The 27,684-nt window shown below is 41.2% G+C and overlaps 1 protein-coding gene across 7 annotated transcripts in view; it reads left to right on the top strand.

Moving 5' to 3' along the window:
- Positions 1–15,751: 15,751 nt before the first annotated feature.
- The window catches only part of phactr4a (phosphatase and actin regulator 4a), a 32,375-nt gene continuing 20,442 nt past the window's right edge, over positions 15,752–27,684 (top strand). For 2 of the 7 annotated variants that reach the window (XM_079570632.1, XM_079570627.1), the window contains exon 1: positions 25,428–25,830. In XM_079570632.1, the coding sequence (XP_079426758.1) occupies positions 25,773–25,830 (58 nt within the window). In that variant the 5' untranslated portion in view covers positions 25,428–25,772. Of the gene's footprint in view, positions 16,268–16,877; positions 17,194–19,355; positions 19,476–21,280; positions 21,336–22,299; positions 22,344–25,426; positions 25,831–27,684 lie in introns of those variants that run through there. The other 5 variants (XM_079570628.1, XM_079570629.1, XM_079570630.1 and 2 more) reach the window with 5 other exon arrangements.

Raw genomic sequence — 27,684 nt, 5'->3', positions numbered from 1 at the left:
CCTCCGAGCTTTCACAGACAGTGTGTGGAGGGGGCGTGTCCGAAAGGGTCAGAGGTTCTTAAAGAAACAGAGGCCTATTTCAAGACATTCACTACAGCCATTTTGAGAGAGCAATTTTATACAACGCAGTTATTCTAATTTACTGCATTTACAGACCAACAGAAGGTTTGGTCATCATTGTAGTGTGCTATAGACTGGTGCTATGTGATTGAAAAAAGCAGAATACCCCCTCTTTAAAGCCCATAAACCATCACCAGACCTGTTCTGAGCAGTTCTGCACTCAAACTGTGTCTATCACAGCACCATTCATTTGTTAACACGCCATCAGCTTAAAATGGAGGGTCTAATAATTTTTAAGGATGTTTAACTCCCTCCTTCTGGTGTCAGCGGAAGGAGCTCCAACTGAACTTTATGATTAAAGCCAACACGGGCCTGATGATAAAGTCTCCTTTCCACACACACAAATGATTTCTAGTTGTGTAAAATATCCATCCTGAGTATCCACTTTAAAATAAGGACCAGATCCCATAAAGGCTTCAAAAACACTTCTTGCCAGTAAGTTCCGTCATGCATTTCTTCAAAACATCCAAAAGGCAAAGTGAAAATGAAAGACACATTTTTGTCTTTCTTTCCTTTAATTCCCCTTTCTCTGGCTCCAGTGTCCCAGACTCTCCTTCCCCGTGCAGAGTTGCAGACTTACATGCCTGGACTGGAGACATTCTCCCCCCCGATGCCGCTGATAGGCAGCCGTCGCCCTGTGTGTCCTGGCCCACGTACACCTGCCATTGTCACACAGTGTGCCCCAGCGTAGACCTCTGTAAACAGCCACATGTGTGCAGATCCCATCTTGATTTCTCATTCAGAAAGTGAGGACGGGCATCTCGTATCGCGGCAGGTGGAGGGCCGTGGCGGGGAAAGTGGTACGTGAGGAGCTGGAGCAGAGCAGGGTCAGTGGGTGCGCTTAGGTAATCCGCTACTGTTACAGTGGGTTGTGGCGCATAAAGCCGCAAGTGATGATAAAAGGTGATGGACCATAGATGCTGATGATCTAATAGCATTCATTGTCATTGCACTATGGACATTTTTTTTCATAGCATTTTTCTTGCACTGTGCGACATCAGTGTCTCAATGTCACACTCGTTAGACCTGCAGTTCCCAACCCTTTTTTATCTTGCGGATCGATATACCCTGGTTGGAAACACTGGGAACATAATTTGAAAAGGTAAAAAAAAAAAAAAACAAGATTAGTAGCTATGTATAAGATTCCTTGGAGATATAGTGTGCATAACAGTGTTAATTTCGTCAACTAAAATATTTAGTCTTAATTTTAGTCAAAGTGATATTTTTTATGACTAAAATTGGACTAAAACTAAATTAAAAGTTTCTCATGAGACTAAAACTATGACTAAAATGTCCAGATATTTTAGTCGACTAAAATGAGACTAAATAAAAATGAAAAGGAGAGACTAAAATCATCCAGACTTCTATTGAGCATCTGAAAGAGCCTCAGATCATTTAAATTCACTGCCAAATGAACAGGTTTGTGCTTTATTCATGTGGAAGCAGCTCCATGAAGTCGAGGACCTTGATTTAATATGATAATAATGAATATTATAAGTGCAAAGTCGACTAAATTAGTCTTAAATTTAGTCGACTAAATTGACATGCAATTTTAGTCGACTAAAACTAGACTAAAATTGAAAAGCTTTTTTTTTTTACTAAATCTCGACTAAAATTAAATTACATTTTAGTCAAAAGACTAAGACTAAAACTAAAATAAAATATGTTGTCAAAATTAACACTGGTGTATAATGTATGTATTATAGTAATAATTGCACGATTTCTCAGTCATGTCGTGGGAAATTGCAATTTATATAGAATTTATTAGCATTTTATTCCCCTGCAACAAAATGACGAATTCCAGACACAAGAACTTTCCATTAGCCGTTACGAAAGTCGCTAAACTTTTGAAATTGCTCCTGATCACGTATTATTGCAACATTTTCTACTCCAGCTCCATCTGTCACGCACTAAGTAATGAGAAACCTTGCCCTATCCACACTAGACTGTTTGACACTTGACTCCCGCTGAATAATATCCTAAGTATTCTCAACTGTCTCACGATGTTCATTGAAATTCAACTAAGGGGACTCCATTAACCCTGGTCTTTTTTACCTCAATCTGCCCCCAATCCCTGAATGTGTTCGTTTTAAATGAATACCAACATCGCACCATGTAAGGAAGCCACGATGCCGTAAGAATTCCTCCGGTTTGTTTATTAAGCACTTTCTCAACAATCCCTTGGTCTAATTTGGCTTGTAAATCTTTGGCGGCTCCTCTCGACGCTGAAGCTGGAGATAGTGTTAATGAACAGCAAGGATCGATGCGGCAGATTAATTGTAAGGGCAGGGGAGTTGGCACGTGCTTCGCAAGAGTTTTAAAACAAAACCTCTCCTTTAACTAGATGTTTTTTTTTACAGCAAAGAGACCATTGTGTAGCTAAATATGTTTGTATTCCACATTGCTGAAAGGTCGAGAATCGATTCACTATAGACGCAGTGATAATAAATTAGGCAGAACTGTTTCCGAGCATAGGTGAAGTTATGTAACTGGTGGTTAATTACTGACTATGAGAATTAAATAGTGACCAGTGATCTGGACAAATAAATACAGATTTCCAGCTGAGATGTGGTCATACCGCCTTTGCTCTGCCCAATCCCGTCAGACCTTGGACGCTAAGCAGGGAAGGGCCTGGTCGGTACTTGGATGGGAGACCGTTTGGTAACACCAGGAAGCCTGGCGTATGTAGTGAGTGAGTGAGTGGTTGGTGGTGGTCGGAGGGGCCGATGGCGCAGACTGGTTGCCTCGCTTCCGTCAGTCTACCCCAGGGCAGCTGTGGCTACAATAGTAGCTTACCACCACCGAGTATGGAGTGAACAAATAGTGCAATGTAAGCGCCTTTGAGTGTCCAGAAAAGCGCTCTATAAAACCATCCATCCATCCATTTTCTTCCGCTTTATCCGGGGCCGGGTCGCGGGGGCAGCAGTCTCAGCAGAGATGCCCAAACTTCCCGATCCACACACACCTCCTCCAGCTGTTCTGGGGGGACCCCGTGGCGACACCAGGCCAGCTCGGAGACATAGTCCCACCACCGTGTCCTGGGCCTTCCACGAGGCCTTGTCCCACTGGGACATGCCTGGAACACCTCCCGCGGGAGGCGACCAGGAGGCATCCGGAACAGATGCCCGAGCCACCTCAGCTGGCTCCTTTCGACGTGAAGGAGCAGCGACTCTACTCCGAGCTCCTCCCGGGTAACTGAGCTCCTCACCCGATCTCGGAGGGTGCCCCCAGCCACCCTGCGAAGGAAACTCATTTCGGCCGCTTGTATTCGCGATCTTGTCCTTTCGGTCATGACCCAAATCTCATGACCATAGGTGAGGGTGGGAACGTAGATCGATCGGTAAATCGAGAGCTTTGCCCCCCGACTCAGGATAAAACCAATGCATTATTATTATTATTATTATTATGAATGAACAGGAGACATCGGGTCCAGATCAGAAGTTCTTATCCTGACTGAAGATGCCATGGTACGCTCTATGGATATCAAGCGGAGTGACATTTTTTCGATTGACACTTTTCTCAGTGGAATGTGAAAGACTGTTGGGTTTTCGGTACAACAGTGATTTGGGACAGACAACAATGATCTCTGAGCGAGTGAAGCCAGTGCAGAGACCTGAGCACTGGACTAATACGGTTGTAATACCTGGTTCCAGTCAGGACTCAAGGAGCAGCGTTCTGAACGTTTAGAGAGGCCAGTGAGCAGCCATTACAGTCGTCTAACCTGTTGGAAACAAACGCATGGATTGGTATCTCTAAGTCTCGTTCTGACACTGTATCTCTGATCTTGGCAATGTTTTTCAGATGGTAAGAAGCTGCTGATGTTGTTGTTTCAATGTGGCTGTTTAGTTCAGGTCTGAGTCCATCATTACTCCTAGATTTCTAACCTGATTTTTCGGTTTTGGAGAGAGTGACTCGAGGTGAACGTGAAACCCTTTGTTTCTGTGGGCGCTGCGCTCGTCATCGACCGCTTCCTTGTCTACGTTGCGCCTTTACCTGTGGATTTCACCTGTTTTTGGTCGAGCAATAACAAAAGTGCTGCTTTCGTGGGGCACATGCCTACATCACCAGACGGGCCGCGGTGCCAGGAGTGTTTGGTGCATGGGGAGAACTCTTCTTTGCACAACTCCAATAAGAGAAATGTAACTGTCATAGCAAATTATAAGAAAATACAGTATTGAAGCGCTGACCATGAGCAACTTTTATCCTTTTATTTCTAATAAAGACCCACGACAGAGTTGACCTTGTGATGCTTCTTCTTGTGCTTTTCAATCCATCCGGCTGCTTGGTTATTCTTCGCAACCCGAGCCCACTTAAGGCCTGCCAAGGACTTACAGGTAATAACACAGGTGTCCCTGGAAGTAGCGAAGGCTGTTGTGTAGCGCTATTGTTTGAAAATCCCAAGAATCAGGACAATCTTAAATCAAAGTCTGAGGAAAGAATTTCATACCTGTTCTTAATCAAAACCTCTTCCGACTAAATTTTCCCTTGATGATTTCAATCACAGAAAAACAGCTACCCATTTCCGTTGTGTGGTGATGAAGCTTTGATCCAGATGTCCTTCCTGTTACAGTCGGTAACATTATTGCAATATGGGAACCGTCATTGACCCCTTTATGGCCCGGTTGAACACAGACCACATGTGCATAGAAATAACTGGCCCAGTTACTCAGAAGAATGCGTATTGTGTGTATACATCAGATGTTTTATGTAACTAAACCGCGGGCCGCATACATAATGAATAGTTGACATATTTCCCTGAGCGCTGTAATGCAGTGTTCTGGGGTGAGGGAACAGCCAAGCCTCTTCCCGGACTCGCTCAGACACAGGTGTGATCAATGAAGTCGTGGTCAGCTCAGCTCCAAGGAACGCGCTTCACTAATGTGATTTGATACACCTGCTGCACTGTCGCCTGGGGACGGCACCAGAGAACTGCAAAATATGACCAAGGATTCAGAATTCTATCTAAAAACCACGATAGGTTCAAAACAGAATGAGAGTGTAAATAGCGATGCTAGTTTTATTCTCAGGTCGGCATATTACTTTACAGTGCAGTCAATTTTATGCACTTCCTGTGCACTCACAACTGTTTCCTGTCCCAATTTTGATGGTATTTAACGCCTGAACTCCCACCTGAACCTAGCACATTTTCTCCAGTTTGGCTTTACCCCAATCCAAAAGCTTCTGGAAAAAAGGTGTGAAAATAGCAACAAAACTGAGACAAAAGCAATGATGAAAATGTGACAAAAAAGTGACGAAAAATTTCTGAAAAAGTGGCAAAAATGTCACAAAAATGACCAAAGAAATGACAAAAAATGGACGGAAAAACGACAAAAAAATGACACAAAAAAAGTGATAGAAAATTGACAAAAAGTTGACGAAAAAATGACAAAAATGTGACAAAAAATTACCAAAAAAAATTGTTGCAAAAATGAGTTGAATACCCAACAAAAAAATGGTGGAAACAAAATCTGATGACGTGAGGAAAAAGATCCATTTCGGTTCAGGCGGGAGTTAAGAGATTAAAAAAGAAAAAAAGAAAACAGAAATTCATAAACAAAGCAGAGTGTATGTCAGAGGTTTTTGCAAATGAGTTTTGATTGTGGTGTCAATCAAAGTTAGCCTTAGCTATTACATGGGCCTACCTTTATAGTAAATTGCATTGCACTTGGTTTAAAGCAGTACTAAGTAACTCTTGCCCCTAGAGGCCATAAGCGCAACTGCAGGTGTCGTTGAAAGTTGCGATTTTTTAACTGATTAATTGTCTTGGAGAGTAAATACTACGCTGACAGGAAAGGCGAAGCGAGAGAGGGATATTGTACATCCAATTATACAATGGAAAACAATTTTTTCACTCAAACTTGGCTGTAAATACTGTTTAAAGTGACGTTAGCCCGCAGTTAGCTTTGCCCGTTAGCATGTTAGCTTCTTCTTCATGATTCCATTAGTGTGTATTGGTGGCTCCGGACCAGTGGCAGTCAAGTTGCAAACATGGTTTTCTGGCCAGAGACACCAGGGGAGATGAAAGACCCTCCAATCATCCCATAAACACTTGTATTACCCCCACAGGGACTACGAAAAGGCTTTATTAAGGTAAACACGTTACTTAGTACGGCTTTAACATAAGGTGACCAGATTATTCAACTTAAAGACTGGTATATAATTTGGCCATTTGTCACAGGGGGGACAAATCTTGACTGTCTTTTTCCCGAGTTGAATGGTAACTGCTTGTTATTAACGTCTTACGGTAATAACTGAAAACTAGGGCGACCAGATGCCCCGCATGGAACATCTGGTCACCCTATAGTTTTAACATGCTGCGATTATCCACCTGTTGGATGCTGTCTACCATGTTGTATTTCAATCAATTTTGGCTAACATGGCTAACTCCCCATATGAATAAAACAAGCATAAGATATAGTCGTGAGCACAGGAAGCTAACCCAGAACTAGCGGGGTAAACTTGACAATAACGGTGATCAAATGGAAACGGGACACGCTTACTGAACTATATGATATTCATTAATCATAATCCTTACCCTAACTCAGAATTAAGACAGTAGATTAACTAGGAACAGAGCTACAAAGTTCTTGGTAATCACATGAAAACAGGGCTTTCAGATTTAAAATTCTATTAAGGCCATATTACTTCCGCATTCAGACTGGCTCGATATGAACCCCTGACCCCCTTGCTGTTAAGTTAATTGTACGTGTTATAAATATCTTCTATTTTACGATTAGCCTTCTATCTTTTGTAGCCTCCTCCGACAGACCCACACCTTGACCCATTTACTTCAGACATAACGGCAATTCAAATGGTGGCAATTTTCCAGGGCAATGACACCCTCCATTTGCGCCTTCACCTAAAATCTAATTACGCAGCTAATCTCTAGCCATTAACACTGGCTCCAGGTAATCCCAACTAAATTCATTCCCGCGCCTAATTGCTCGTCCCGGGCGCTATTGCATTCTTTGTCTTACAGTTTGGAATTTTCCGCCGTGAGCAAAACATCTTATTGTAAACGATTAGCGAAAAAGAATGTGCATTCCAATGGGGCGAATACCGAAAGACACTAACATCCCATTAGTGCGAGCGGGGGGGGGGGATGACCTAATGTTTATCGACTTATAAACACAAGACGATGGCTCAACCTACAACTGTATCCTTCCAGAAAATTCCAACACCTTTCGTCCGTTTGCCTAGCCTAAATATACGTGACAGTTCGCAGACTATTTGACTAACTAATTATAGGCTGAGGCATCTCCCAGAGAAACAAAAGAACTTCTCCTCGGACAACCTTTTTTATCATTTTTCCATTGCATTAGGGTGCAGTTGTTATCTGAAAGGAATGCCCACCACCACCCGCCACATGGTGCGTGGGCCGGCACCAACGGGGGACCACTCCTGGCCCAAACAATGGCTTTGGGAGGTCCACTGATAGACAGTTAGAAAACAGTATCTTGGACGTTTCTGTCCGCGCGTGTCATCTTGCCTCCCGGGACTATCAACAGTGGCTAAATCATGATGGTATTTAAAGTTAAGTGCCTTTTGTATGTAGAAAACAATGGACAATGTAAGGTGTCATCCTCTCGTAAAGTTTGATTAGGTTAGCATTCCAAAAGATAAGCAGTTTGAATGAAGCTAAGAAGAATAAAGGGACGGTTTATGGAAAAAGCTTTGTAGCTATTTGAGCTCTGAAGAGAAGATCTTGGAATATCTCTAGTTTTGGAAAAGAGAAGCTCCTTTGAGTGTTGGGCATCTAGCAACTAGTAGACTGGTGACAGTAACACTCCCTGGAGGTTGTAAAACATGAACATAAATGCGTCAGGAGAGTTAGGGATGAGTTTGGAACACAACTAACAATTTATAAAATGCAAAACAAAACCGGGATGAGAGAAAACATGGCGTGGTTAAAAGCTCAACTTGATCTGGGCCCTTCACCTAGAGTTACATTCTATAACCGGATGGCGATGTCACATTTCTCAAATCATCATAGGAGACGTTTTCAAAGTCATCAGATGGCCTGGGTTGTTTGAGTTTTGCTTCTTGTCAAAGGCTTCTTGTGCTGGCGAAGAGCGCTCCCCAAGCACCAAACACTAAGAGTGGGACTCCTGGCACCGATGATGTGGTTGATGATGAGCCCACAGAAACAAAGAGAAAGACGTTGTCAGTCACCTCGAGTAACTCTCTCTAAAACCGAAAAATCAATTTGGAAATCTAGGTGTAATCATGGACTCACACCTGAACTTAAACAGCCACATCTAAACAATAGCATCAGCAGCTTTTGACCATCTGAAAAACAAGATCAGCGATATAGTGTGTCAGAACAAGAAGCCTTTGTTGAAGAGACACAAAGTACCAAACTCAAGCAACAAAGTCCACTACAGACGATATTAGAAACTTCTGCTACAATGACGAACTGCTGCACGACTGAGAGTGCACTCCAGCATACTCTCTACAATTAAAGGCGATTCTTCAGGTCCACATACACTCTTTACCCTCGCTGAAGTTTAGAGAATGCAGCGTGACTTGGGTCGTCTGTACTTTTTCGGAATGTTCCTATATGTTCAAATTTGCTCAGTGCATTCCAGCGGCGATGGCACTAAAAAGAGTCTGCGTGTCTGCACAGGATTCCCCTGCTACACTTCACACTCAAGGCATGTTTTATACGATATCACTGTTGTTTCCACAGATAACATTTGTATAAGATCAAGGATTATTGTCGCAGACTGAGGAGCATCTCCCCTGAAGAGCAAGGGAAGACCCATCTACATCTTGAACACATACATACAACTTTTAAAATGGAAAATACCCAAACAACCAAGAGCTCTTCGCACTGTAATTTGAAGTTTTACTGATAAGCACAACAGTAGTCATAACTTTAAACCCTTTTAAGTTCTCATACATAGAGCCGGTGAGTAAATAGTCAAACTGTCTGAATGTCTAATAGTCCTGAAGCATGTTTGCTCACTAGCGACGCCGCGGCCTATAGCGTCTGTACATCAATGAACATACCATGTGTCATCGCTGACAGACGGGCCGACCTCCTGAACTTTTACTGTACATTTGTTTTAAAACGGCTTTAGCAGTTTTCCACCACTTCTTGAAGCGCTGGAATTTAGTTGTTTTTTTTGTTTCCGTAGTTTTCCTGACCTCGAAGGTTTAGGGTCAAAAACATGCTTTTCCCAATTTGCAAGACTCACCTTAATATGTTTTACTTTCATCCTAAAATGTCTTTTCTAATCACCAGAGGTTGTAACTATTTGGTAATTGGGGATGTTGCAGATAAATAAGTTAGATTTCAACTGTCTTTGATTTAATGCGTTTCTTTTGTGGAGTTTCTTTTTACTATCAACCTCTTTGCACCTGCTCCGTTTAGGCATCAAAGGGACTCATACTATGCCTTCTTATGTAAACTGAGCGGCGAAGACTTCAAAGTATAGTGGGCTATAGAGTCACTGCTTTAAAGGTGGCATCACAGCCTTGTCGATTATACACCTTCACCAGTCTGCTCATTTAAACTTGCATTGTCTTCAAGTCATCTTCTATTTCTCAGAGTCGATAATAGCTACTTTGTCATTTCAAACGTTGTCACCAGCCACACAATTCAAATGCTTTCTGTAAAACTGCGTGTTCACATAAAATATGTTATATCATCTTGATTGAAAAAGGTGCTTTCCTCAAGAGGTCTCAGGTTTGTGCACATTCCTAACCAATATAAATATAAAAGGTTGTGTCGGGAAGCAAGTCGGGTGTAATATTTGCCAAATAAATAAGAACACCAGACAGATAGACTCGCCTTCTTCTGCAGACTTGTGACTAGACACATGCCTTTAAATCATTGGCTTGCTCAAGTAGTTTCAGACACATTGTTCTCTTATGAAAAAAATAAAATGTCTTCAATTGATTTGGCACTGAGTCAGCAAGTGCTGATGAATCGTCTGTTTGCCTGGTGTCTGATAAACTGGCCATACAAAAATGTGAATTGATGTGTGAGAAATATGGCCTCTTATCCAAACAAATAATTGTGATTTTTTTTCTTCTTACGATTTAGATTTTAAGACTCTGTGTTACATAACACCAGACAAACACCTTGTTTATCAGTAGCAGAGTCAATACAGGCCATGCTATGAACTCGGACGTACAAAACTGAACTGAAAATGAAATAAAAGTGTTCCATGCAAAGATAAAATGACATATTATCAGGTTGACTTATGGAGATACTATTGTGACTGTCTTTTTAAAATCCATATTTAACTGTTATTTAACTGTTAATTATAGTCCTTTTATTTTTTACTTTTTAAATGAACTGAATGAGTCTGTGGGCGATAATTGCCACCTCTCAAATGAGAATTTATATTTGAATGTGATTAATTGCTGCTATAGGATACAATTATGACTGTAAAATGTTTGGGAATTTATAGTTCAAGGCACGACCAGCAGGTGGAGCACTTGTCTTTTGCTCCCAACCACTTAATAACTGGAGTGACTAACAACGTTGGATATGATAGTGAAAATGTCTTGTCATATATCTGTAAAAAAGCATTACATCTAAAGGGTAATGCCATCCCTGTTGTCAGCATCGCCTAAGTATAGTTTTGACATGGGTGTAGCAGCTTGCACTATTCAGCACGTGTATTGTTTAAATTTTACCGAGCAGACTTATTTATATATAGTCTGCCTTTTTTGCGCTTCGGCGACTAGAATTTCCTCTGTTTGTTCGCTGCTTCTAAGTTTAAAAAGCAAAAGGGCAGCAAACGCGAGGAACTCCAGCGGTGACAGACTGAAATGATTGTTGGACTAATGTGCTTTTGATAGGACCTAATGAAATGAAACCCGCTTGAGGGGGAATGAGGGGGAGTAGGCGGTAGTTTTCAAATATTTCTTTAGAGTGATTGTTTAAAGTACATTTTGCGAAGATAGCATCATTGACCTCGTTAGCAGTTATTTTAGTGATTCTACACTCATATATTTTTTTCAGTCCACTTAGGGATATCTGTTCTCTGGATTTGTTCCATAGACTGTAAAATAGTGATGGACTAATTGAGGGTGGTTTCCTCCATGGCTAACTGAAGCTCATTCATGCTAGCTATTTCGCTGGGTTTTTGGAGCCAGGTCCTGTATTTAAAATGGGGGGGGGGGGGGGGGGGATATAGCAGTAGGATGTGTTGTGCATGTTCAGACAAACAATTGTAGGTAAGAATAAAGAGGCTGGTATTTGGTCCATGGATCAGTGTCAGTGTATTATGACAAAATGTAGCTATTGGATTATATACTGTGAACTATAGGGGCAGCACTGAATGATTTGAATGTGTCTTGATATGTGTGTAACTAGGAAATAGTAATTGGACTGATGAAATGAATGAACAGAATGAAATGAAGTGATTGGTGAAGTGTTGTGTGGTTGACTGTGTGATTGACTGTGAGAATAATGCATTGTCATACTGGATTTTGAAATTAATTTCTCGGTAACCAGGGACTACGGATAGAAACTAGCTATTTAGCTATAATCTGGCGCAGTACATCTCTGTCCCTTTAATTAAAAGTCATTCATTCATATCTTCTGTTGTGTCCAATGTTGTGTCTTCAAAACTACTCATTATTAAAGGAACACGCCACCGTTTTTCCATACTGAAATATGTTCTTGCCTGAGCTTAGACGAGTTGATGTGTACCTGTCTGGTCTTTGTGCGTACCCTCAGTCGCGCAAAACGACCAAAGATGTTGTTAGCATTAGTATATTCCTATGGCTCCAAACGGGGTGAAGTTAGAAGCTACCACGCTCTTCCACGGGCACGCACAAAGACCAGACAGGTACGCATCAACTCGTCTAAGCTCAGGGAAGAACATATCACAGTATGGAAGAACTGTGTGCCCTCAGTCACGCAAAAAGACCAAAGATGTTGTTAGCATTTGGCCTCTCCCAGTATATTCCTATAGCTCCAAACGGGGGTGAAGTTAGAAGCTACCACGCTCTTCCACGGGCACGCACAAAGACCACACGGGTACGCATCAACTCGTCTAAGCTCAGGGAAGAACATATCTCAGTATGGAAAAACGGTGGCCTGTTCCTTTAAGTACATCTCACCTGTTGCTACCAAAGTGAAAAATGTACAGAGCTCAAACTTGACATTACCATGACACGTATTTCAAACACAATGTAATGTCAAGGACTTCATCAACCTTTGTACTATTTGGTCAGCTTTAGAATGTTCTCTAGAAAAGCAGACAAAAGGTCACGAGACGTGCCCATGACCTTTTTGAAAACCCAAAGGAACGTTCAGTGAAACCCACATGGGAAGTTTTCATGCGTTGAAAAGCACAAACAAGGACTGGGAATGACTGCTTTTCTCACTGGTGTTTACTTCTTGCTGGAGTCAAACAAAGAGCACATTAATTCATCATTCGCTTCTATCAGATCTGGAAAGGGAAGTAGACTATTACCAACATCAGAGAAGCACACTTCCTTAATTTATTTCTCTATTTAGTTTGGAGGGGAGGATGGAGGAAAACGTCTTGTATAATATGACTAAGATGAATTGAATGGAACAGTCTTCTGAGATTTTTTTTGTGGGGCAGCAAGAACAGAAGTGGTAAGTTCCCTACCAGTCCAGCAGATGGCGGAATAACCTGCCCAAATCTGTCCTGCTTCTCACCCTGTGCTGTACTGCAGTTTGGGAAATGAGGAGAGTGTGAGGTTCAGACTAGCTCACTGAGCGGAGCAGTGGTGTTTCAGTACAGTTTTCGCCAGTTGCTTTGGGGCACATTTGAACTGCTATTTTGAGAAATACAGAGACAGTAGACAATACTTATTACATCTGTGTTGTTTTTTATTGTCACAGCCTGGGTTTGAACTTGTCAGTGTCCACGTGTTTCTTACTACTTGGACACTCAGCGTTAAAGCAACATTGATTTTATTATCATACGCCTGGATTTCTATTCATGTCAATATCATGATGAAGACTTGAAAATAAATTCACTGACTTCATTTCGCATGTCCCAGAAAATCAATCAAGTAAATTTTAACAAAACATGTGGACTCTTGTCGAAAGGTTTTTGGTTTAAATTGGCTGTGACCTCTTCTTTGATTTCAACTGCAACATTCTCTGTGAATGATTGTTGTCTATGGTCACATGACTCAATGCCAGAGGTGGGTAATACTCAGTTACATTTACTCAAGTACATGTATTTTATTTTTATTTTTTATTTATTTAATTTATTTATTTGAGCATACATTTTGCTCAAAAGGAGTAGGCTGAAGCAAAAGCTTATGAGCGCCTACCCCCAACTCAAAATGATGAACTTTTCATTTCTCATAGTATAAACAGTGTAAACAAAACAACAACAAGGAACAATAGCAAAGACAACAAAACAAAAAATGAAGAACTCGTTTCCTTTCAGAACAGCTTTTTGACTCACAACCACTGTTTGAACTATTCACATAATAACTGAACTATTCACATAATAACAGAACCAAACACTATTACACTATTACTATTTCCTGCAAGATTGCTACAAAGCAAGTAACAAAGCGACCATTCATATATTTCTTTCAGTTTCCAATGCCAAATATCAGCCACATTCACTAGTTTTCATGACATAAGGGCTCATTAATACACGTATTATAGTCTGTGTTCTTGTTGCTCCAGTTGTCATTACCAGGCTCAACACAATTTTAATCTATGTGCATTTTTAATGTATTATTATTATTATTATCATTTATATATATTTTATTATGTACAGTGTATGATGTGACCCCTACATCGAGTGGTGCGTTAAAAAGCCGGGTGTAGAGCGGGCCAGTTGAAGAGGGCAGTAGCTCCCCATCAACAAACCTGCCCCCAGCCGCCCTAACAGCTGATTTTGTAGATGATGTTCGTCTGCTGTAAAGTGCATTTGCCAACTTTTTGCAGTAATTGTACTTTTGCAAGTAGTTTTTTTTTCCACACAGTACTTTTTACTTCTTCTTGAGTAATATTAAAATTCAGTGTTTGTACAAATGGTAACTCATGATACTGTGAGTAAATCTAAGTGACATATATTCATTTTGATTCATAAAAGAGATGTTTTTTTGTGTGTGTTTTGTCTACATAACTATTCAGAATGTTTTATGGTATTTTCTTTCAATATTACAATTTATAATTTATGTCACAACTGAAACATGAATTGCACTTTTATGCTCAGACAGTTACTCAGTGCTCACAGTGCAGCAACATTTCCTCCAAGAACTTTTTTACTCTTACTTACTCTGGTTTCAATGCATATCTTGAAGTAGCAGTTGTCTTGGATCAATTCTGCAGTTATTCACTTAAATCAGCAATCACAGCCACTTCAACCATTGCAGAGATTTTTCAACTCATAAAACAAGCCTTCCACAAGAACACTCTAGTTATGATGACAGAATGAGTATCGGTCAAAAAGAAAACACGATATTATAGCCTTAACATTCCTGATTAATCAGTTTGTGTGTTGGCTTATGTTGGCGCCCTCCGCAATGGCAATGTGTTTCATTTAGACTAATAAGCTATTTGTGTATTTTAATGAGGCCTTCAGGCTAGTTCATATCAAGCCTTATAGTCTATGTGGGGAAATAGTGTGACTGTGAATAAATACAATTTGGGCAGTTTATTATTAAAAAGTAAACAGAATGTGGCCAATTATACTTCTTTTTTTTTTTATTATTCAAATGAATGTAATACCACTGCCAAAGTCCTCTAAAAGTGGCTATAATGTGCTATCAGTAGCCGTAATTGTTGAAGTGCTCCTTCTGCTTTGGCAAATATAATCTGCGAGGTCCAATGAACTTTAAGAAACAAACTATAAGTACTACCCTCGTTCACCACTCGTCATGGTTGATCTATGGAATGAACTTGAGGAGGACTTGAGATGTTGTAGCTCGCTGGATAACTTTAAACAAAGAAAAGGTATTTAGAAACTATGCTAAAGAAGATGAATACTAAAACAAAATCTGTTCTTTGGCTCTGCTAGACGTATCTTATTTATTTAGGCCTATTTATATTCTTCTGCAAGATATGTTTGGCTTTGTTCTCTTTTGTGTACATTTTCTGTCTGTTTTCCTTACAATTTTTGTCATGGAAAGAATGAAAATGAGTTTTATTCCTCTGCTTACCCCTTTTGAGCTTTTCTGTGTGCCTCGCTTACTAGTACATGGCACAAATTATCCCTATCTCTCTTTTTTTTTTTTTTTACACAATAGCTTCAATAAATGAAAAAAATAAAATAATGCTTCTATATACTCAAATATATCCTGCCCTGCACTACCATACTATGCTTTATTCTCTCTAGTATATTTCAAATATAAAGAGACTTGCTCAGTCATCAGGCCATGTGTAAAAGGAAGGCTGGTTATGACAGGGAATAGGTCTGGTACCATTTCAAAGCGTCCAGAATACAAGTCCTCTGTTATGTAAGTCCTATCTGTTTTCTAAGCCTAAGCAGGTACGCTGTATGTCTATGGACTCACCGCACTGATTATACGTGGGCTTATTTGATCACGTGGTCCCTACAGGCTGCAGGTGGAGGAGCCCTTCGGGTACTGTTGACTGCGCATGCGCTACATGTGTTTAATCTTCCTATCTCGGGCCTGTCCGATATCTACTCCTGCCTCCTCGCTCCTGCCTCAACTCCTCGCCTGCAAATCCTGCCCACACAGAGGAGAGGCCAATAACTTGAACAACTTACCTCTCTCCCCTGTCGCTCTCTTTGCCCTCATAGGCTGAACCAAAACAAGAGGAATCGACGAGTCGCGAGTCGCTCTGAGGAGTCACGTGTGAAGAATTCGGACGCACTCACGGATATTCCCCCCCAGTTGTCGCACTAGCGTTACACCTACCACCTTTTGGACCGCAAAACGACACTTTAAAAAAAACTTTTCTAAACTTTGGTCAACGACTTCCGGCCTGATTTTGATATTCGGACCGATGCCTGCATAATTTGTAATCCTCGTTACATTTACATCGCTGCTTTAGTGGTCACAGTTGGATAGTGGTGAAGCTAGTTCCGTGTTGGCGCTTACCGTGATGCGCTGACAAGTGTCACTAGTAATCAGAGCTCGTCGCTTTGCTGGTGGAGGGACGCGTCCTACTTTGTGGATATTTCACCCATTCTGGCTAAAAACGTTTGTGTATAAGGTAAGCATACTTTTTCCAACCCTGAAGTAGTTATTATAAGCCTTAAACGGGCTTAAGTCAGCTAAGTCAACTCCACAATGTAGCAGCAGTAGGCACCTGTTGCTTATTCACTCACTTTGGGGAGGGTAGCACAGATATTAGCACACTACCACTTCAGCATTGTTTGGGACCAAAAAAAAAAGTTATGACGGTGAAACTATGGCAGGTGAAAGCGGACTTTGCTCCGTTGGGATTGTGTAACCGACTTTGTAGGCGTATTGTTGCCTTGGCAGCTAAGTTTCCCTCTGCTGCCAACACTATGCTCCTCAGTAGCATTAGCAAACACAAAGTACACTTGGACTTGCTAGCGTTTAGCATTTGGGCAAGTATTAATCAGATGCGCATTAGACAAAAGCCCGCATCCAACCGGTTTAAACCTGTTTATGCCATAAATGACAGCGCTTCCCACTTGTTGCACGCCTAGTCACACTTCTTTATTTGTTGTTATCCACGTCGCTGGCGCGTATTGCCTTAACAGGACTTGACTGACATTGGTCAATCGGTTTTATTTTGAGGTTTTCCCACAGCAGCAAGTGCGCAGCAGCATCATCAGCATCAACATCGGCGCAGAAGTGCATTCCTCTGCATTCCAATCGCAGGCCCGTCGACTTGCCTCAACAAGCCGACGCTGCTTTGCTGCTGACTGAAAGGACAAGTACGCCCCGTCCGTGTGTGTGTGTGTATACGTATACAACACTGGCCCAAAGAACAGGGAAGACAAAAGAAAGACGGTGCCCCATTGTATTTGCTCCACATAGGCTGCATTGTAACCGGGTCAGTCACGTCGAGGTGATTTGTGCACAAAGTTGCGGATTGTCGCTGCGTCTCACTGAGAAGAAGGGGCTTTGCTGTTGCACAAGTAGGAGAGCACTGTGTGGATAAACAAGGTAGGTAGTGTTCAGTGTGATCCAAAGCTTCCAGTACAAAAGGTTTGAAGTTTTGTTTTTTATGTTCGTCTGGTGCCTTTGAGTACTGATGAGAAAGGTAGGCCGAAACTGAATGCAAATGGGAGTCTTGTTTGTTGTAATTCACACGAAATTGTTGGCACATTTGCCTGGATTTTAATTTGTTTAGAGGAGAATAATGAAAGCGTGGAAGTGAAATGAATGGGGATGAAATAGTGTGATGTTCGCCTACTCCCACCTATGTTGGGAGTACTGTATACTCAAAAGTGTATAGATAAATACAGACTTCATCAGGGTTTGACATTAACACTAGCCAGCTTGTCACACGGATTGATTTCTATAGAGGCTAGAAACTATGGTTAGATCTGATTCTGTGTTCACAAGAAAGATACATGTGGTATTAATACTGTAGGACTAGTTATTCCACGGTTTTGAATAATCCATGGACTGTCGAAGGGGTTATACTGTGTTAGAAGGTACGTAAGTATAGCGTGTCAAAACTAAATTGTGGCTAGTAATTAATTCATTAATTGGCTATTACATTTAAAAGAAAAATGACCCCCTTGGACACTTGGGAATCTGTGGTCAGTTTATAGTTGCTATAACATTGACGGCAGAAATGTTTTGATAGCTACTGTTGGCTGTGTGTTGTGCATCGCTACGCTGATAGACCCGATGTGTTTTCTGTTATCAGCTGCTACTTGACAGCCATTCATTGAGCTGCTCGCTCCCAGACCCACTCCGGTGGCGGTAGTGGAGATGCCAGCTCTGCAGAATGAGCCTGGCACAAAGGCCAATTGTGCAGCTCCGCGCTCTGTACCACTCTGTCACTTTATCCACTCAACTGGGCCTTTTTAATGAGCTAATTGGGAGCTTACTGTGAATAAATGGGATTGCATAGGAAGTATGAAGCACCGGTGCAGTGCGAAAACTTCACAGCTGATCTGAAGCAACACCGTGTTTAGTCAAGGTTCCTAACATCACCACACCACTCTACTAAATTATACACTTACAGCTGAGATTTCAGGTATTTTAAACATTTTTTTTTTCTGGCACTGGCAATAGTCTCTTGTGGCCAGCTCTGATTTATGAAAGGATATTCAGCACTATCTTAAAAGGCTCACCATGAATCACTGTTTGCATAGTATAACTTTTCTCTCCCATAAAAACTAAAAAGAAAGAGGGCCTTTATCTCCAGCCCACATCAAGGATGTGTTGTTTTCATTAAAAAGTTTTTATCACACAGAAAGTTTTTGCTTGAGAAAGTTGCATTGTTGTGCAGTGTGCACAAAAGAGACTAAAATGTGAAGCCTGTTACAGAATGTGGTTTGAGTGCTTCTTATAAAGTGGGGAAAAAAGTATTTGGTCAGTTTCACATAGACATTCTATTGGATTTTGGCCAAATACTTTTTTTCCCCACTGTATATAATAGTGATTCGGCTCATTTATAAGAATATAGATCTTTCACTCATAGTATGTTAGTAAACAAATATAACTTCACACAAGTACCAGATTTCTCCAAGCTCGCGCTAACATCCTGTGCTCCTTAAGCCTACTGTTTAGATGGTGTTCACACCATATGAACACAACAGATGCACTGAAATGCCGTGGCAGGATTATATTTCTAAAACCTGAAAGTCTGGCTACTTTTACTGCAGTTTATGTTATCCCCTGTCTTTAAAGCTGTGAGAAGATATGTAGGCTTCTATGCAAAAACCAGACCTGCAGTAAGTTGATGGTGACCCGGAAGCCGTTCAAAAGCCTCAATACGAGCCAACCTTTGGTTTCAGGGGAGGGGCGTGTGGTGTGGACTTGTTGCACTGTAGCCCCAGCCGCCACATGAACAACTTTTTTAGACTGAAAAATGTAATAAAACTGAATATTTCTTTACAGTGTTTTCTGACCACTTCCTGTTATTTGGGTGCCGTCAGTATTAATGGTTGTGCGATTATTTTCCAATAGCTGTTTCTGTTTCTCATGATTAGACCCTTGCGTAATTCCCAGTTGCCCTCCATCTCTGTTTTAAACCAAAGTCTCTCTTTACAATGTTACAACAGTGTAGCGGGGTCAGTTGATTTCCATGTGTGCGTTTTGGGGCTTTTTGGGGTGTACATTAACTGACCTGTGTTTGCTTTGCTCGCCAGCCCACATCGCTGCACTTCTGCCGCTGCTCTGCACCGCGAGGACGAGCCCAGGGCAGCGGGACGACACCTGAGAACAGACGGGGTTTGGGCCGACTCTGGACTCTCGCTGCTGAATAATTTGTGAGTTTAAATTGCACAACTCTTCTTGATACGAGCACATGAGAGGGATAAGCGAGGAATGTGGATGAGTCTTTGGACAATGATCAGGAAATAAAGTTGGGCCGTGCTTAACACATTATTAGCAATATAATTATCCATGTGAATCTATTATAACACATGCAATGCAAAATTCTTAGCAGAATATTTGGTGAACGTCTTTCATAGTTGCAATAAGCTACGTGCTGCGCCATGTTTTCTTCAGGAGAGGATGAGGCATCGATGCCATGTACAGAGCACAAAGATTGCCAAATACCAATGGGGATTCTTCCTCATTGCATTCCAAATTTGAAGCTTTACTTTACTGATATATAAAATGACAAAAACGGTACATTATAACAGGTTGTGTCATTATGTCAACAAATCTTAGATATACACTATACTGTAGATTGCATGCATCATATTTCTGAGACGACCATAAATGTTTAAACTGGGTTAACACAGTGCGATTTTTGCGAATTTACATCACACGACAATGTTGACGTCATGCGGTCTTTCAGCTCCCTGTCAGCTGTCATGCAGTGTACAGGGGATTACGAGCTGCGGACAAGTAATTAAAAAGCTGAAGTTCAACTTCAGATGGGACTAACAAACGGAGCTGTGAGGACGTCCAGTCATCCACATTTTAGAGCCTCTTTTCGCGCGGGGTTTTGAGTTGGATCTGTTCAAGTCGACGTTTAACGGGTCATCGCGGGACGAAAGGTGTTGTTTCCCATCTCAGAGGAGGGATTTTGGCGTCTGAGGTCAGCGTCCCGCTTTGACTCTCTAGCAGATGTATGATAATGGGAGTGATGTAGCTGTAAATTGCACGTGTTACGGTGTTGATGGCTTTCTGTTACGCAGATGTGTGACATCGTAGGAGCTGTCCATCTTATGACCACATTAAAATCGCCACAATAGTGCATTAAGCCCTGGTGAAAATTGCAGCACCTCCTACTATAATTAGCGTAGGTTCCCGCGACGTCCCCTTGCTGCTATTTTTTATAAATAATCCCCCAATTTCCATGCAATATATAAACTAATGAGCTACACCACACTTCACCACATTTCACAAAGTTTAGTGGGTATTGGATAATTTGAGTTTGGCTGCTTTTCATTTGTTGTTGAAGTTAGCCATACCAAAGTTATTTCTTGAATTTTTGGGTGTTTAGACACATTGATTGACGGGATGTTGGTACAGACCGAACTTGGATCCACTCCGCTGGGTCACATGACTTGTACAGTGTGAGCAGGTCAACCGTGTGTGTTATCGCTCCATACAGTGTGAGCACCTCATTTGTGGGCTCGTATGGGATTCAGTCACACAGTGTGAGTAGATGATTCATTCAGCATGATCAAAATCATCTCTTTAAGTTGCACAGCATGAGCCCGGCTTAAGTGAACTGAAACTTTCTTTTTTTTTCATTTAGTTTGAGTGTGGCTTCAGTGATGTGTAGTTTGTGTTCTTTTTCTGCTGCTCCGACTGTGTGTACATAAAACCCAAAACTCACTGAACAAGTTTGACTAGACCAGACATGACCTAGTACAGAGGAAATGTTCAAACGTCCCTCATCAAGTACAAGAGAGCCTACACTGACAGAAGCACAAGTGTTGATGTGGTCATGACTCGTGAAGTTTTACAGTTTAGCTTCCTGATGCAAAAACCACAGTTAAATGTCTTTAAAGCCAAATGGTTTGTCATGAAAAGCTTAACTGATAAAGTGATGCTTAAGCTGCAGGTATTCATATTGACGCAGCATGTTTGTTTTGCTTCTTCTTTGTATTATCAGATTTACTGGGACGCGCACGGATAGCAGCCTTCAAAAATCAATGTTCTCATCACAAGTAAGTCAAAAACACTACACCATCTGATTTGTAGCTTTACAGTGTTTTAAGATGTATTGCTAGTGTAGAGACGAAACCATCTGGAGTTGTCATACACATGTAACTCCGGTAACTACTGTAATGTACTTCAACGAGAGAAACCATTAGCTGCTACCTCGTCAAAGTCAAACAGTCTCTTTCACAGACTGTTTTCTGTGGAAGACTTTCACGTTCCAAAGTGCAGCCTTTGTACATACCCACCCAACTGACCACACCTGCTTGTTTGTCCAGTTGCATTCTGGGTATCTTTTAAATTAGCTCTCTGAAGTTGTTTTTGACAGGAAGTCAGTGATTCATCTTGTCAACTTCCGAGTTGAATTCAAGTGAATCATCAACCCTGCGGAAGTAAAGGTTCTTTGGCTTAGTCTCTTTAAGTCTCTTTAAGTTGGCAGACTTTTGTCATTTTACAATCATTCATGTCGGACAGAAGTTTATTACTCTTGACTTATGGCAGAAAATGGTTATTATTATTCAAGAATAAACTGAAAAAAATAGGCATCCACGCACAACTAACAACACTCAATGCATCCACCAGCTATGGCATGTTTGAAATAGCCTTTGTTGCAAATGTCTACTCACGAAGTCGAATGCGATCAGTGAGATATAAAAGATGTTGCCTTTAGATACTGCTGTGCTGAATGATAACAAGACACTTTTGCATTTTCTCCTCAAAGTCTTGGATTGAATTTGCATGAGTTTGAGTGCATTGCCTGGTGTCATTAGGAAGCCTAGTCAGTCCGTTCTGAGAAGAAGAAAAAAAAGCAATGTTTAGAGATCTGTAATTAATTTGAGTTAATTGAGGATTGAGGGCATGTGATTTGACTTGTTGAATCATGTTGAGTAATGCTTCAAACTGGAGTCTCACAGGCTGTCTATACCTGCCCAGCTTTCTTTTTTAACTAACGGCGCCTTTCTTTTTATTTAGGAGCCCGAGCCTGCTGAGATTTAGCTCTGTGATGGAAAATCCTGGTAAGAACTTATTTTTTTTTTTTTTTTTTTAACTGTGTGTACACCATGTGATCTATTTTTTGGGGGGAATTGTATGCTTGCGTGCCTTCCTTTTTTGCTTGTTGTAGTATAGAATTGTAAAAGCAATTTGTGGGAAAAATGTGGTCATCTTTAATAAGTTGGTCTTATAACCCTGGCTCAAAAGGTGCTTATAATTAAGCTCTAATTATAATCTATTTAATCTAAAAAATTAATGATAAATAATTGTGCAAGGTGGAGTGGTTGCTGCGGCGTGACACCTTCATGGCACAGTTAAATCAATCCATGAGAAGATCATTAGTTTCTGACAAAATATCAGTGCTCTGGTCCAGCCTTACACCCCTGCGCGGGCTCTGAGGTCTGTGGATCAGAATCTGCTAAAGGTTCCACGTACGAGTTTTCGTACTAGAGGTGAACGATCCTTCCAGGATGTTGCTCCCAGGCTCTGGAATGATCTTCCACCCTCTATTGACTCTGTTGATTCTTTCAAAAGCAAACTTAAGACACATTTATTTGTTCAAGCTTTTAATTTGCTACTTTTGGGCTGCTATGATTTCTGTGTTGTTTTGACCCCTTTTTATATTGTATGTAATTTCTGCTTTTACTGTGTTGTGAAGCACTTTGTGGCCTTTGCCTGTGAAAGGTGCTATATAAATAAAGATTACTTACTTACTTACAAAGCTCCTGGAATGAGCGGCGAAACACAACACATAAACAAACATGACGGCTTGAGAACTTTTCCTACACCTGGAAAAATCCACTGATGCACTGGGAGTTGGTCGTGTTGCTGTCATGGCAAAAACTAACCTAGACTAGAAAGTAAGTACATTTTCTTGAAAGTCCTTGATTTGAGTAACTCAATTTCAAGAAATCCGCCAGTGTGGCAAGTATTAAAAAAAGAAAACTTAAAATAGAAAAAATAATTCTCAAAGTACGAAATAAAAATTAAGAAAAATAAAATTTACTTGAAATAAGATTTTTCTAGTCTTTCCTTCTCAAAGTTGGAAAATGCCATGCACTTGAAAAAAGGGATAATAATAATGATAATAATAATGGCTTGCACTTATTGCGCTTTCCAAGCCTGAGTTACCAAGTTTCTCAAAGCATATGTGGAAGGTTTGTGAGAACTAGATACTCGGAGCCAGAAACGGGAACTCTTAGTTTAGTTTCAGTTCAACTTCCTCATTTGACAGAAATTGGTTACAACAGCTTTAACAACCTTTAACCAGTGAGGAAGAAAAAATGTGTCACATAAAAATCATTATCATGAGTGGTGAGCCATCATGACAAGCCTTCTGTGAAATGAACTTTCGACCATAGAGTGAACCGAGGTTGTCCTCAAATTCTAAATCCCCCCCCCCCCCCCCCCCCCGTGATTTATGAGTTATGATGTAATCCACACGTTCCACAAAAGGCTAAAGTGCTGTGAAACTAAGGTGGACTTAATCACAGTATCATGATGGAGTGAGTCAACAAATGCAGCTCAGATGTGGGGCTGTTTGTTTATAAAGAGGCGGGATCACAGTGACAGTGCCGCGTTCCAATTGGCCGAGGTGCAGAGGGCACACCTGCACACAACCTTGTGTGTTTCACCGCTCACTCGACACATCACATTTACTCAAGTAACTCACTGCAGTGTTCAGGAATGGCTGTACAGTCGGCTTGTATTCGTGAGTAATTCTTTGTAACTTTTTACTAAGTTTTATATATTTTGGTGGAACTATTTCCAATGGGAAAGTGTTGTGTCATGTCTGTGATTTCTATGTGTGTATTTGTGTGTATTTTAACTGAAATGTTGATTTATCAGAGCTCTAATGTTCATATTCAGAAAGGCCAAATGAAGGGAACAATAGTTTCTCTCATTTTTATAAGAAACTACAACAACCAAAACTTCTTTACTTTTTTTTTTTTATTAATAAATTGACCTGGTAGTGTGTGCCTGAACAGTGCTGTTGGTTGTCTTGCTGACTTTAGGACATGCTGATTTCATGACTCATCAATTTGAGAGGTAGGACTGGATGTTTTGTTTTGAAACCCGCAGAATGAGTTTGTCTCCCCCTGCTGCCCTTCTGTGGAAAGAGCCATCAGTGATCCGTTTAATCTCTGGTGTTAAGGATCCTTATCCTTGTTTTCACAGGTTGTCTCTGTTATGATGAAACCTTACTTCAGCTCTTGGCATTCCACACATTCCCACGTCATTCCGAGTTGTAACTTCTTTTAAACTCAAGACGGACCAAGGGATTGCTAAGTGATACATGGATATTTGAAATAGTGTTCAGACTATTACAATTAGATTGATTCATTATTATCTTTAATTATTGTACTGCAACACACTGCTTTTGATTATGCAGGCTGCACAAAGCTACTATGTTCTCCGTGGCTTTTGTTTTGCCAAAAACAACAAATTATTAAACCTAGCATGAACCTGCAACAAGCTTAAGCTCAGTAACAATACAAATATGACTCCAAATTTGACACACAACATTGTCCAGACCAGTGCCGTCTTTGCCACTTTCCCTCCCCTACATGTAAGACTGGACACTCCCACACTCATCCCACATAACCTCATTAGCCAGGCTTTGGTTGTAGTCTCTTGTATGAGGGAGTGTGGGATTAAAGCCTTTGGACGGCTTTGACCCACTCGAAGTGTCTGTTATTGTTTTGGAAGTTGATTGTGGCCCATAAGTAGATTATATTATGTGCGTATTCAGATCGGATGCAAACATGTGAGTGCTTTAAAAAAAGGTGTTACTGTGTGTTATCAAAGCATGTAGTAGGTTCATATTTCCAGTTTAAAGGGACCATCCATGTAGTGTCACAATACACTAGTGCGGTGTCACTTCCTCTTCTGTAGCTCGAAGCTCCACCTTAGCCAGGCTCACCTTCCACTTCTCACATTACCTCACCCAGCAGAGCCCGCCCATCTCCCTTCAGGGAGCACTGTTTTGCCAGGCACAACACTGCTCAAAGGGGGGCCCACTGCATTGCAAATCTCCCAAGGCTTGATGGCTGCTCAGGCCAGAACTCAAAGCGTGAATGCTGTGAACTTTGGCCCTGAAAAATCTGCTCTGAGGAATGAAAGGCATCCAAGACTGCTGGATTACCTTATTGGCGTACCTTATTTATGAAGTCAGAGCTCCAAGAAGGGAGGGACTTAAGAACTGAGCTAGTGAGTGTGTTTGTGTACTTTGTGAGGACGGGAGGGAAGGAGAGCCATATCAGTCTAGTGGAGGAGGAGGAGGCAGGACTGTACAGACCACAGACTAAACGACGTCGGCGATCAGTCAGGACGTTCTTAAGTTTCGCAAAGTGCGCCCACTGTGGAAAAGAAGTGGCTTTTGGGTCTGTCTTTCTCGCTGGGGCCTCGAGAGAGGCACGGCCCGGCAGGCCAGCTGGGACCGCTGTCGGAGCATGGGACACAGTGCCAGCACTGAGCCTGTGACCCAGCAACCAGGCCAACGTAACACGGGTGAGTTACAGAGTAGAGTGGAACTGTCATTGTTTAAGACGGAAAACCAACCTGTCGCATGCGCGATTTGTGTTTTTAAAAAAGCTCTGGATATTAGCAGGTGTTGTAGCAGAAACTGCACAGCGGCAGGCACAGACAGGTGTAGAAGAATGCATGCAGATGGAATGTGGTGATTGTGAAACGTACAAACCACACTGACTTCTCTGTCTGCCCTCCATCCCCCTGTGGAAGCAAGTTAGCACTCTGCATTTTGTGTACAAGGCACTGCCTGATACTGTTCCATATGGGAACATTTGTTTCTCTGCACTTGGATAATTGACTTCACTATCAAAGAATCTCTGACTTGTTCTAGGAATCTGTTGAGGCTGATCTTTTTCATTCAGAAGAATATGAGTATAAAGTGAGGAACTTGGCTTTTTGCTCTCGGTTTATAAAACTACTTAAACATGTTTCTAAGAGATCCACTGTTATCCACCGTCTGCTCCATTGCTCCACAAAGGCTAGCAACGTCAACAAAGTTTGTCTCTACATCTGTCACTGCAGGAACACACATCTCCTAAATAAACACAGCGTAACATCCGCCTGGTTAAATATTTGCTTTTCCAAGCAAAAAGTAATTTTGCTGCTGCCATGTTTTTGGAGCTAGTGTGCATGTGTCATGTGATTGGCATGAGTCATATGTGCAGGCTGACCTGAGCTCAGCAGCCATGTGTCACTGGTGATAATAATATGCATGCAGAATTGATCTTTTTTCACTTTGCCAGTTGTGTCTGTTTTGGTCTTACAGGATTGTCTGTAGCCACAATATTGTATAGAAGTTGCATGCAATTGCTGTGACTAAAGTTGTTTTATTGCCCCCTTTTAAATTGCTAGATGTTTATGTAAGCGCTCAGTCATACAGTTTTCCATCGGAGACAAGGGTTCTTGAGCCATAATTTGTGCTCTATAATTTACGTGTTGAACTAGAGTACAGAGATTACATCTCAAGAACCTTTGTCTACGATCACACATGAAGCAATAATTTTATATGTGCTTTGCCATTTTCTCTAAGGATTGTGTGTCCAGGTGAGCATTTTCTGATGGCTCACTTTAAATAAATAGTTGCTCGTGGTCATGGTCGGCTTGACCACAAGGTCGCCCTGTCATACTTTGATTTCTCTTTGTTAAACCAAGCACGGTCAATCCACAAACAACCCTCTATTCATTTTAACAGCCACTAGTGTCCGGCTTGTGTGTCAGGAATAGCTGTGCTACGCAGAGTTCAATGACCCCCGCACGCTGGCTTTCGGGCAGGAGAGTTCACACATTCTCGAAATACCCTGCTTCACCGCCTACATGGACATGATGTAAACATCAAGACAGAAATTAAAAGCCTGAAGAAGAATTGGAAGGGATTTCATCAGTTCACATGTCACCAATTTTCTCAGAAATAAAGCTGATTAGATGTGACAAAATTAATAACTTTTTTAATTGTGTTTACTCGTTGGAGTTTGCTGTAGTCCACTGACAACCAACTGGTACAAACAATTGTGCAATATTGAATCTAATGATCAGTAACAATATGGGAAAACATCATCATCCATCTTTTTTTCTTTTTTTTTTTTTTCTTTTTTTACAGCTATGCTTAAGCAAATAATCTTACATTGTAATTATGACTGAAAGGAGTGAAATAACATTGCTTATGGTCATTATTCTGCATAGCATTTCACTGATTTTACAGATTAAAACTAGATATTTGATGGCTCTCATATGGGTGGAATCATTTATACAGAAATTTACATCATAAAAGATGAGATTTGTTCAGACAGAGCTATTTAATGAGGAAATGGCCTGTATCTGTGGTTGTGCCTCGCT

This window comes from Gobius niger, assembly GCF_951799975.1.
Source record: "Gobius niger genome assembly, chromosome: 14".
In the NCBI taxonomy this organism is placed as follows: Eukaryota; Metazoa; Chordata; class Actinopteri; order Gobiiformes; family Gobiidae; genus Gobius; species Gobius niger.
Note: the sequence above shows the minus strand (reverse complement) of the source record. Positions and strands in the feature narration are given on the sequence as shown.